This window comes from Cyanistes caeruleus, chromosome 9 (assembly GCF_971803275.1).
Source record: "Cyanistes caeruleus chromosome 9, bCyaCae1.hap1.1, whole genome shotgun sequence".
Classification (NCBI taxonomy): Eukaryota; Metazoa; Chordata; class Aves; order Passeriformes; family Paridae; genus Cyanistes; species Cyanistes caeruleus.
Genome location: NC_141709.1, coordinates 2,060,001 through 2,072,222, shown reverse-complemented (window position 1 = coordinate 2,072,222; position 12,222 = coordinate 2,060,001). Strand labels below are relative to the sequence as shown.

General features: G+C 43.0%; 2 protein-coding genes across 14 annotated transcripts in view; one reads left to right on the top strand and one right to left on the bottom strand.

The window, feature by feature from the left end:
- Nucleotides 1-11,089, bottom strand: part of KIFAP3 (kinesin associated protein 3) — a 67,287-nt gene extending 56,198 nt beyond the window's left edge. For 2 of the 4 annotated variants that reach the window (XM_086842426.1, XM_086842427.1), the window contains exons 1-8: nt 10,861-11,073; nt 6,287-6,418; nt 4,902-5,056; nt 3,779-3,834; nt 3,134-3,275; nt 1,896-1,995; nt 1,033-1,157; nt 465-563 (exon numbers count right to left, since the gene is read on the bottom strand). In XM_086842426.1, coding sequence (XP_086698552.1) covers nt 465-563; nt 1,033-1,157; nt 1,896-1,995; nt 3,134-3,275; nt 3,779-3,834; nt 4,902-5,056; nt 6,287-6,418; nt 10,861-10,892 — 841 coding nt within the window. In that variant the 5' untranslated portion in view covers nt 10,893-11,073. Of the gene's footprint in view, nt 1-464; nt 564-1,032; nt 1,158-1,895; nt 1,996-3,133; nt 3,276-3,778; nt 3,835-4,901; nt 5,057-6,286; nt 6,419-10,860 lie in introns of all 4 variants that reach the window. The other 2 variants (XM_023931806.2, XM_023931805.2) reach the window with 2 other exon arrangements.
- The window catches only part of NTMT2 (N-terminal Xaa-Pro-Lys N-methyltransferase 2), a 32,074-nt gene continuing 30,878 nt past the window's right edge, over nt 11,027-12,222 (top strand). For 3 of the 10 annotated variants that reach the window (XM_086842437.1, XM_086842431.1, XM_086842429.1), the window contains exons 1-2: nt 11,027-11,396; nt 11,518-11,675. The gene's annotated coding sequence lies outside the window, so the exon portion shown is untranslated. Of the gene's footprint in view, nt 11,397-11,513; nt 11,676-12,222 lie in introns of all 10 variants that reach the window. The other 7 variants (XM_086842428.1, XM_086842432.1, XM_086842436.1 and 4 more) reach the window with 7 other exon arrangements.

Genomic DNA, 12,222 nt, shown 5'->3' with positions numbered 1-12,222 from the left:
AAGCTTTTTATGTTGTGTGGTTTGTATTTTTTTTAATTTCAATTTCAACAGAAACCATTAAAATGCCCTTCTCAGGAAGGGTTTGCCACTCAGATAATTTCAATCTAACATGAAGTGTATTTTAGTACAAAAACTGAGATAGAATGAAATCTATTCAGTCAGATACAAGCTAAGTTAGGCAAACTCAAAAGAATGCAAATACCCAACTCCTCCCAAACCAACATCATGAGTAAAGAAGAGTGGATCACTTTTGTTCTTCTCCTGACAAATGGCTTTTACAATTATTAATAGTGTCAAACAATCTGATTAAGTGTACTTGTTTTCTCCCTGTTCTTTGGCAACACTCTTCCATATTCATCCACACATTCAGAATGTTTAAGACATCCTGGTTATAACAAGAATCAAACAGAATCCCTCAGCCATGTTTACCATCAACAAAATAATTTGCTATTTGGATTTGGTACCTCTAAGGAGCTGTTCCTGCTTGACAACCAGCCCTTTGTATTTCTTGTAAGTTTTCTCGTAGTCCTTTTTCAGGGTTTGATTTTCAGGATCTTCATCAAGTGAATTACAGAAGTTAAGGAGTTCAGAGAAAAGTGATACAGGCTAGATGATAACTGTCCTCAAAAGTGTTCCTAAATCACTAGTGAAAAGCAAGGGACCTATGGAATACCCAGTGTCAAGACTCCCTCAGCATCAGCTTGCCACACCTGCAGTCCAGGCCATGATTCTTCTCTCCTTCCAGGCTGGCATATTTTACACCCTCATAAGCAGCACAGATGTTCTAAGACCTAATGCTGATAAAATACAACATTTCTTTTCTTGTGTTGCTTTAGTAGCTTCAGCTTAACCTCTTTCACATGCCAAAATGTTCACTCTTGGTCTTTCTCATATCTGCAATTATATTTTGCCCTTTCTGGTAAATTCTACTGCTTTTACAGAAGGTGCTGTATATTCAACTTGTGTAATCTAACAACACTCATCAAGAGAAGTTAGAAGCCATCAGGCTATGCCAGAATATCAAAAGGATATCAGCTTTCTTCTTTTTAGCAATTTCTTCCTGCCAAAGCTCATGTCTCTTCAGCTCATGGTCTATGATATTCATACACAGAGCTCCAATTTTGTAATGTGTGATTATCCCATGAAATTGAGAGAAACTACATTGAAAAAATAATATTTGTGAGAAATAAATGCCAGCAACTCCATATCTATTTTGACATCTATGGTAGCAATATTGCACCACGTGAAATGTTAAAAAAGTGTGCCCATCATAGCACTTCCCTATTGGAAAATTATTTCAAAACAAGAACAACCCCTGAAAATATGAATATTTTCTCAACTTGTAGAAAGACTACAAACAGTTTGTTGGTCCAGATCATAATAAAAACACACTCCAATTTTCATGCATAAATTAAAAGATTTTCCCCTCAGCCCTGCCTTTCATACTGCAAGTGCTTCAGAGCACTCTCTCCTCACCAGAAATATAACAGAGACCTAAAATCAAGGTAAATGCAATTTCTGCTGGAATTATTTCTAGGCAGAGTATGCTGAAACACTGGCATAGCTAAATAAGAACAAGCACTCACTTCAGTGTTGAACATTGTTTCTCCCCTGTAGGAGTGCAGATGGAAATTCGAGGTGGCAGCTCAGCCACCTTTCACTTCTGACACAAAGCTATGAGTCAGAACCTTTACTAGTTTCTTCCCAGCTCTCTTACAAACTGCCTCAGCATGAGAGTTCTTTTTGTTATAAGTGATAAAACTGAGGCTCAAGTGTGTTTCTATCTGTTTTTCCTGTTTCAGTGAAGTTTTGTAGCGCAGAGCAGAGAACAAATGAAAAGCCACTAAGCAGAGCTACATTCTTAATGCTCCTAAATCCAGGGACTCTGCACTCACCTTGAAAAGCAGAAGAAAATGTAAATTATATTGGTAGCCAGTTCAATGCTTTGTTTCCAGTCTTCCCTCAGCACTCTAGCCAACGCACCCAGGGCAGTTTCTGAAGTAAAAAAGATTTAGAGAAGCATCAGCATTTTGTATCCTTCCTTTTTAGCTCATGAGTCTCAGAATTTGAATACAGCTTATTCTACACCTATCGGTTTTCTAGTGGAACGCTTTCCCAGGTGTCTTGCTTTAAGATGCAACACTGCTCACATGTCCTGTTTGGAGACAGTACCAGAGAGTGCCCTGGGTGATCACCCTGTCACAAACCCTAAGAGGAAGCAACATGGAAGGAAAGTACAACAAAACACCAAAGTAATTTTAAAGCTAGCACTAACCTTCAGATCTTGAGGCCTCTACCAGCTCTGTGCTCCACACTACAATGTGTCCCCTGCCTAAAACATCACAATTTTAACTTTCAAATCCCCTTTAAATTCTATCTTGACAGGTAGTATTTCTCATCCATCTTTCTATTTATTTTTTCCCCTGAATCTATATTATCTTATTAAATAATTTGGTTTCCCCTTGTCTTATTAAATTTCACTTTTCCATCCACCTTCCCCCTAGCCAGTCTCTCTTCATGTACACCACGTTACTTGATCAGAAAAGCAGCAGCTGGAAACATGAAGCACTAAAATATTTTCAACAACTCATAGGGACAAGCCATTATTTCATGGCTCACCATTCCCATCCCATTCCATGTTTCGTGGTGACATTGCAAGATGGGCATGTACTGAAGTCATCATTTACTTAAGGAATGTGAGAGCATAAGGGCTCAGCAAAAGAGACAAAAGGGACAAGGAAAGAAAATCACAAAATTAACCTATGTCAGCTTGCAAATCCCCTTTTCAAGACAAGTTTCCTGATCTACAGAATACAACAATACATTCCCATCTCTAGCAGTAATGCTAGCTGAAGTTAATTTAGCATCAAAATAACTAGGATTAGAAAAAGATAGCTGAAGCCAGGTAGAGTAGTAAAGGCCAGGAAGATTTCAGTATTAGGCTCACCTAAGACCAGTCTGAGCAGCATCCATTTATAGAAAGGCCCAACTGGGCTTTGATGGCAAACTTATTATATACAGAGAAATAGAGCCTAGCAAACTAATGAAAATCCCAAATTAAAGGTGAACTACTTTTCCCTGGACACAAATTAACAGTACATCAAGAGAAATTACCATTGGGTTTAAAAGTTACCATTTATAAGCAGCTCTTCCAAATTATCAGGATTCCTGGCCAGCTGCAGGATGAGGGCAGAGCCACGCACCTTGTCAGGAATGTCATCGTACAGTAACTCAATGTACTCATCCATGTCATTGATATTGGCAACTTCATCAATCTGAAAGCAGCCAGAAGCAAGAGTTTCACAGAGAGAGATGGCAATTCAACACCAGCAATAACAACCTTATTCAGTTGTGACACCAAAGGGCACTCAGCTTCTATATTTAAATACAGATCTTAGACAAAAATAAAACACAAGTTAAAATACCCCAACACATGCAGAATCACTTCTAATGAACACCAGGCAATCTGAGGAGATATCATTCCTAAAAATCAAAGGATGGTCAGACACAACTTTGTGTCCTGTCTGATGTTCCAGTCCTCACTGGCTGTCCTGCTGTGTGCTATACTTGGAGGGGCAAGTATACAAGTCAAATATTTTACCCTTTATGGAGATACTTTTTTTCCATTGTGCAGTATTTCCAAACCAAGTTCTTTGTTTAAAAAACAAGAAGGAAAAAACCACAAGAATCCAGCATTTCCTCTCCCATCCTCTCTTTTGTAACTGCTTACTAAAGTAGTAAACAGGGTTTGCATTTCTCTTTTAACACCAATATTTACCTCTGTTCCTTCAAATGGGGGTGGATCTTTTGGCTTGCTGGCTTTCTCCTTCTTTTCTATAAAGAAAAAGACATGGATGCAGTTAAGTTACACAAACCAAACACTTATCCAGTGTTCTCATAATGAACACTCCCATTAAATCAAGGTCAAAGTCCTTTTGTATCCAGCTGACCTGCCAAACTAATACAGGTTTCTGAAGCTGAATAGTCCCTAGGGAGTAAAGCAAATCCTCAGCTGCATTTTGACAATTCAGTCTAAATAATCAGTGATAGCCCAATCAGCTGGGGAGACAGAGGGTAATGAACCTTAGAACAAGCCCAGAATGACAACACTCCCACAGTGAAACCTCAGCAGCTTTGACTCTGCTTGTGCCCTGTGACACACCAAGACACAGAAATGCAGAGTGAAAAATAGTTAAACATGTGAAGCTCTTACAATCAAACCCCATATATAATGTAAATCTTGGTTTTAAATTTGTCTCACTAGGAATCCAGCTTGAGAACAAAGCTTACCAGTTCATGATTGCCAGAAACCTTGATAACTGCAAGGTAATGTAGAATCTAATGTTAAATATTCAACTGTCCCCTGAGGAGAAAGTTTAAAGTGAACTTAGGACACACACAGGAGGCCAGGAACTTAGGATGACAAGAGAAATATCCCAGGCTATGCAACACTGGACCAAAGTTTGTCCAGTTTTCCACACAGCTCAAATTCAGCCTAGGCCCATTGTCTACCCTTGCAAGAGAAGAGTCTTGATAGGAAGATCCTCTTAGACATTTTTGATGTCACTGTAAGTGCAGATTCAATATCATGAGGCTGCACCCAACAGCAGAATCTGCACCTCACAAGTAGTGCTAAAGCACAAGGCAGCCAGTAAGAAGCCTCAATACTAAGTGTAACCAAAATAATAAAATAAAATTGGTTGTTAAGAAGGTAACTTCCTTCAATCTCACTTCAAGATCATAATTGCTTCCAAGGGTGATAAAACATACATGTCCCCAACTGTCACCATCCCCAGAGAACTGCTACATCAGGCACATTGGGCTCTCAGCTAGAAACACCTCAGTATTTGTTCAAGGCTCAGGCACTCAGTCCCAAGGCACTTTGTTCCTGTGGTTTTTACCTTTTCCTGCTGTGGAATCTCTGCGGTTCTGCAGGTAGTACAGCAGCTGCTCTACTTCTGCAAGCTTGGAGGGGTGAATGAGCTTGCATTCTTCAACAACCTTTCGAGCCAGGGAACCAATGTCTGTATTTGCATTAAGACTCTTCAGCCGAATTCTGCAACACAGACAAGTCTCTTTTCAGTTTAATTTTTTTTTATCTTCAGTCTTTTGATTATGTTTACACAGTCATGAATTTCTTGAAGCAGAAACAATCCTGATACACCCAGTGCCTGTGCCTTTCATGTCAAAGTAGTGTCTCTGAACTCCAAGTGGCAAGCAACTGCCAAACAGGTTTGATGGAGCGTAACTGTTCATGAGCTGACAAGCAGGAACATTAAAGGCAGCTGTATGAACAGATCCCTTACAACCATCTTAGATTCAAAAGACAGTAATTGATTTGCAATATACCCCATAAAAAGTGCACAGCACCACAAAGGAATACTGCACTCATAAAAAGCCCCAAATGAGAGGCAGTTCTGGGTGTTGTCTGCACAGAAAGGTCCTTTTGCAGTGCCAGGAGTCTCCCAAAGCTCTGGCAGATTTGCAGCCAGGTCCACAAGCAATGAGCAGTAAGAAATCTCTGTGGGCATTAACAGGGTGGAACAAAAAGGAATTCCACCACCTTGCAGATTCAAGTTATGCTGATTCATCTGATGACAAAAAAATGCTTCAAGTATCTTCAAAAATTTGAGAAAATTTAAGGATTCTCTCCTCTTTTTCCCCAGTTTTTCTTCTAACATGCTCTCAGGCAGCCACTTCAGCTTGAATTTTCAAAAAGAAATCAGTACAGAGCTAAAACCACCCTCCTAGAATAGGTCCAACCTTGCAGCTTGAAAACTGAAGTTATGACAGTTGTCTGGGCTTTTCCAGTAGGGAATATTTTAATGATCTTGAAAGAAATTAACCAAGCAAAAGTAAAATGGAGATAAAGTAGTGAATTCACTGGCTGGGCAGGGGCTGATCAAAACAACAAGAGAGCCAACAGCTGGAGCATGAGGCTGTCAGGAGGTTCAATGGTACTTCTTGCTCCAACATGAACTACCATTTGCACAGGAAACAATCACTTTTCTCTGCCTCAACTACCCATCATGTAGAACAGGAGTCATCACTTTTCTTTACAAAACACTTTAAAGGACATGGATGAAAAGCAATTTACAATGTGTGTTTCAGATGTTAACCTTCCCAGGCACATGTTATTTCCCAGCTTTGAAACCCTCTGCTAGTCCAGCATTGAGTTGCATAAAGATTATAAGCTACAACTTCTCAGAGTTGGGTAGTACTCTGATTTATTGAATCCATGACTACAAAGGTAAAAATAAAATACCAGAGCTTGCTATGACCTTACATTTTCTGACATTCCTTGCGTTCCCCCAGCATGGGGTCTCCCAACTCCCCCAGAATCGTTGCTTCCACTTCATAATGGACAATGAGGGCTTTCTCAGATGGATGAACATCTATGTTACCTCCTTTTACCTTCCTGTCATAAAGGGAAGAAAAAATTGATTAAATGAAAAGCTCAGAAAACACACCAGAGCAGAAATCAGTTACCTGCCCTCTGTTCTATGCAGACCCTAAACCCATGTAGGGTTCCATACCCTATTCCATCCCACACAGCTGTACCAAAACCTGGTGCTAGTGGCATATTCTTGGCTATTACCTGTAGTACAGAAATATCCAAGCCACTAGTCAAGCCTTACTCACAGAAACGAGGAAAGAAATCAGAGTTATCCTGTTCCACCTCACCACAATGAGTAAAAAGACACATTTCACCAAGCAGGTGAATTTCCCAGTTGATTCCCCAATACCTTGTCAGTATTGACAAGTCTTCGTCTAACATCCATTGCTTAGTGCAGTCCTCTACAAATGGAATGTTTTTGTCATTCTCTTGGCTAACTCTTAGTAGTTACAATTCTATGAGACTGAACTACAAATAATTTGTATTTCTAGTTAACTACTTTCTATTGAAACAAACCTCTTTGCTACTGTTCTTCACCTCATTGTGCCTGCTGCCAGGCTTGAGGAAGTACAAAAATCACCAGCTGCCAATAAAAGCTTCAAATCACGTCTACCTGCTTTTCTACAGCTACAGATCCTTGGGAGAAGTATTCTCCAGGGAATCACTCTGGGGTATGTCAGTGCCAAAAGGGCCTGTCCTGCTCTTTCCACTCCTTTGTGCCAACAATTCGGTGTCCATGCAGATCCAAGGGTCCCAAGGAAAGGCTCAGGTGGATGAGGATACACCTCATTTGTTTCCAAGCAGTGGCAGAACCACATCCAGAGAATACAGTGACACATTTTTATTCATTGGTAAAGACGACACTTGTCCCTTTTCCACTTGGTACTGCCAATCGAATATTTACAGTTTTACCATAAACCAGGTTACTAAAACACTTCAAATTAAAACCACCTCCAAAATGTGGCTTTGGCTTTTGGGATGTGGAGTGGGTTTTTTGTTGTGTGTTCAGGTTTGCAGACAGATCATGTCCATAAAGAGAACTACAAGTGGCTTTACCAGTAGTCATATCAGCATCTAGGAGATAGGAGGTAGCCGTGGCATTGCGTCAATTAGATCAGGGAAAATTACTTCAACCTCATAAAGCTGGAAATGTCAGCAAATCCAGATGCATCCTGTGGTGTAACCACTCTCAGCAGAAAATGTTTGAAATATGTCTCCATCTACCCAGCTACTGTGACGTCCATTTTCCCATCTCCAGAATACAGCTGCAAAAAACACCTTTGTCTTGAGATACAGCTACCAAAAAGAGCCCCACAAACCACAGAAAGGGCTGCTGTGGGAAATGAAGAGTTCAATTCAACTACCAGCCTTGCAAGGACATAAAGCTACAGAGAGCAAACAAAAACACCTCCCTGCTAGAGAGTAATATTTACCATGAGAGTATAGAAAAACTCCCTTTATGACTTGAGAGTTTTTCAAGACTTGGGTTCATTCCCCTTTAACAGTACCTGGAAGCAGATGTTTCATTACAATCTGTTCTCTGTTCTCACAAGGTCCAGTCTTGCAGGACAGAAAGTTTATGGCAAATCTATTTCAAAAGAATCCAGTTCTCACTCCCCACCTCCAAATGTATTTCTCCTACATTAAGATCTATCAGGAAATGCCAACTGCAAACACTCAGGCTCTTGACAGTCAAAGCTCTGGTTAGTGACAGCTCAGTAATACTTACAGATATAAAGAAAAAGGTGGGTAGAGAACAGGAGTTTGGTAAAGTTTTACAAGAATGAAGCTGAACTAACAGCTCATCACTGCCAAAAGGATTAGATCTTCCAGTGTTTTCCCTGCTCCTGGCAGTCACCTTGGAGTTCAACATGAGGGCTCATCAATCCCTGTCACAGTCAATTCCAGCAATCCAACAGAAAACTCTCCATGTTTTGGAGAGAGGAAGTTTTTCACTGTGTATCAGAACTAAAATGCTCTACAGAAAAGGAACAACTTCCTATTTATCATCAGGGAAAAGAAGGAGTGAAACCTCCTCTTTTTGGCAACAGTAAACCACTGATGAGCTTAGCTTAAGACTGCTTAAACAGTTTTAGAACTTCCTATATTTAATTTTTTTTTCAGAGGGACAGATGGGTAAACTGAAGAACTTACAGCTGCAGAGATTTTTCTGCCCTCTCACATTGACAAAAAACCCTCTCTGCCTGAGCTATTTCTGAGCTAATGAAGTCACAAATCAATACACAGCCACATTCCCTCTCTGAAAATCCTACCTTGTGAAATGCTTGAGGAACTATGCTAGAATGTACTCCCCAGCCAGTAATGTTGTTTTTTCATTTGGAAAACACTGTATTCAGATTGTCAGCATCACAAGGTAAATCTTTATTTACAGAAAAAAATCCCTTCCTCTCCCCTAAATCTATAAACATCTTCTTTACTGATTTTCTACACATCTTGAGTCTGTAAATCACTTCATAAAAGATTAAAAACTGCAACATTATAATGAGTAGAAGCAGCAATGCACTGGGGAGCTCTCATGCACATCAGCCTGTCCTTTCACTTCACTGCTTGCTTTGTCAACAAGAACCCAGTTCAGTCCAAGGTTTAAAAGAGGAAGGCCTTTTCTACAGACAAAAGCTGGGCAAGCTGAGCTCACATAACCACTGCTGGAGTGTTAATATCCTTTATTAACTAATTCCTTTAGAGGGAAAAAGCAAAAGCAAACTATCCTAATGAGAAGTGGGACAAACGGCGCACGTGGGTAAGGCTGAAAATCCAATAACAAATCCCAGCAAGTCAGACTTGGTGGGAGGGGGAATGCCCATGGATGATGACAAAGGGAAACAGGGAGAAGAGGAGGACCAGACTTGCACACCAGCCTGGTCACATTAAACAGCACAGCAGGCAGTTTTGGGTTTGTGCTCCCAAAAAAAGAGAGACAAATACACCTGTTCCAGGCATGACTACAGAACAGAAATCACTTCAAGATCACATAAGATGGCACAAACTGAACAGATAAGGCTTAAAAAACAGCTACTACTCTAAAGTTACAGCTGTTGATTTAATTAAGGGTGGCCATTTGATTTTTACCCATCATGGCATTGCTATGAGAGAACCAATGTTCAAAAATTATCAAGAGGTTTTTTTTCCCCCCTCCACTGTTTCCAACTATGGGTCTTAATATGTGGCATATAAGGGGAGAAAAAAGCAAAACTTAACAGTCTAAACAGGAAATTCTGCAAATACTAATAAGTGGAAAGGAAGTAAAAAAAACCAAAAAACAACCAACACAAAGCAAAACAAAACAAAAAACCAAAACAGGAACTCCTTAGGATTCAAGATGTGATGGATAAAATCACTAGCTTGATAGGATAAAGTGACACTGGCCACACATCACATTTGAACAGAGGCCTAGATGACCTGGCATCTTTTGGGACTGACTCACTTTTGCTCTGAAACAACTGACAGAGATCCAACAGCTGCCAACTCAGGCCCTATTCTTTAGGCTGACTGGTCTCACTGCCAAATAGACAAATAAAAGGCACCATTCATTCATCACATCTGCAACATCAAACCCAGATCACACACTTTATACACCACAGTTACCTCCTCCATCCATGTCACTTGTCCTGCCCATTCTGCCATGCCATACTCTTAACATCTCCTTTGAATCAGTCTCCCAGCTGCTCCCTGAACCTGGCTTTAATGTCTCTTATCCCATCCCTGATCCCCAAAGCAGCCACTCGCCCCATCCCAGCACCTAATACACAATGATCTTCCCCACTCATGTCCTAGTAGCACCTATTCTCTCAACCTGCCACTTCAGTGCCTCATCCCAAACACATCATAAAATGCCACCGCAGCCACCCCCAGAGCAGAGCACCCCTCTAAACTACCACCTTCTCCCCAGCAGCACCCACACCATCTCTCTGCCTACCCTGCCTTTGTAACCTTCACTCATCCCTAACCCTCCCAGTCCTCATCCAAATCTGCCCAACAGATTGGGGCAGGCTGAGGGGGGACCTCCTAAACAAATCCTTCCCCCATTCCCAAACCCCCCAGCCATCTTACCCAGCACTCCACAACCTCCAGTCAGCTTCCAAACCAGCCACTCCTCACTCGCAATACCTCCACCCACTTCATCATCACTCCTCTCCAAACACTGTCCATTGTCACCTCCCCAGCAATAATTTCCCATCCATCCCCAAACCAGTCCTCACTACAACCAGCGACACCACAGCCCCTTTTTGTCCTCCCAACCCACCACACCCTCAGGTCCCCTATATTACCACAATAGCCCATCCACCCCTCTGCAAACACCCCACAACACCTGTGTCTCCCACCTCACAACCTGACACACTCAATCCCTCGGGACAAGCTGCTGCGCCTCAACCGCCACGACCCCTACCCCGTTCATCCCCAGCACGAATCGCCGCGCCCTTGTGCCCATCCTCCCCGGTTACCTCTTGAGGTACCGGGCGTCCTCGCTCTGCATGGCGGCGGTGAGGGGCGCTGAGGGGCTCTGAGGGGATGTTGGGGGCGGGGGGGGGGAGGGGGGGGGGTGGCCCGGGCAGGGCGCGGCCCCGCGCGCGCGGTGCTCGTTACCAGGGAGAGCGCGAGCCCCGCCCCGCCCCGCGCACGCGCGCGCGCGCGCGGGCTCTGAGCACGCGCCGCCGCTTCCCCCCCCCCCCCCCCCCCGTGCGCACGCGCGCGCCCCCCCTTCCCGCCTTTTCCTCCCCGTTAGCGCCCCCTGCAGGTCCGGGGGAGGCGCTGCGCCGCCGGCTGCCGGCCCCTCACGGGAGGGAAAAGAACCCGTCCTGTTCGCTTGCGAGGGATCTGGAAATGAACGAAGGAGCTGTGGGGGTTTCCCAACCCCACCCCCCCTCCATAAATATGTACCCAAAAGTTAAGTTTCTAAACTTGAGACGCTGCGCGGTTCAAGCTGGTAGAGGCTTGGCTGAGAGTGAAAAGTGACCTGACCTCACTACAGCACAGGCAGGTGGGTTGGTATCCTTTGCTAAGTATTCTGTTTTTATTTAATGCTTCTTGTTTTGAAACTGATATGCTTCACTGCCCCCTCCTGACAAATTACAAAATGGTTTTTTCAATTAATCAGCAAGTTGTTTTTGGTGAGAGCTACTTCAGGACGCTGCGAGCGGCAGGAGTGAGGGACTTTGTTCACAGAAAAGCACAGCTGGGCTTGGAAGGAACCTCTGGAGATCATCCTGGCCAACCCTTCTGCCAAAGCAGGGTCACCCAGAGCAGGTGATGCATCCAGGTGGGTTTGGGATGCCTTCAGAGAGGGAGGATTCTCAACCTTCCTGGACAGCCTCCTCCATCACGCTCAGCACAAAGAAATTTCTCGTGTTGAGGTGGAACTTGTGTTTCAGTTCATGGCTGTCACACCTCATCCGTGGCCATGAATGACACCACAAACGGTCTGGCACCATCCTCTTGGCATCTGCCTTTGAGACAAAATATGAATTGATGAGATCTCCTTTCTTCTCCAGACTAAGCTCTCCCAGCTCCCACAGTTTCTCCTCATCAAGAAATGCTCCAGACCCTGTGTGCAGTCACTGGTCCTCAGCACCAACTCTTGGCTAAGCCCAGCCTTAAGGCAGCCTTGGTGTTTTGAAACATAATCTTCCTTTTGGGTCACTGACACACAGAGAGCACAGGGATGACACTGCTGTAACTCCAGCCTCAGGCAAAGTGGCTGCAAATCCAAAATCATGTTGGAAAAGTTACACATTCAGCCAGCACCTGAATCCTCTGTCCCTTTATCTTGTCTCCAAGCCACTCTAAAGAACAAGTAAACAGCATCA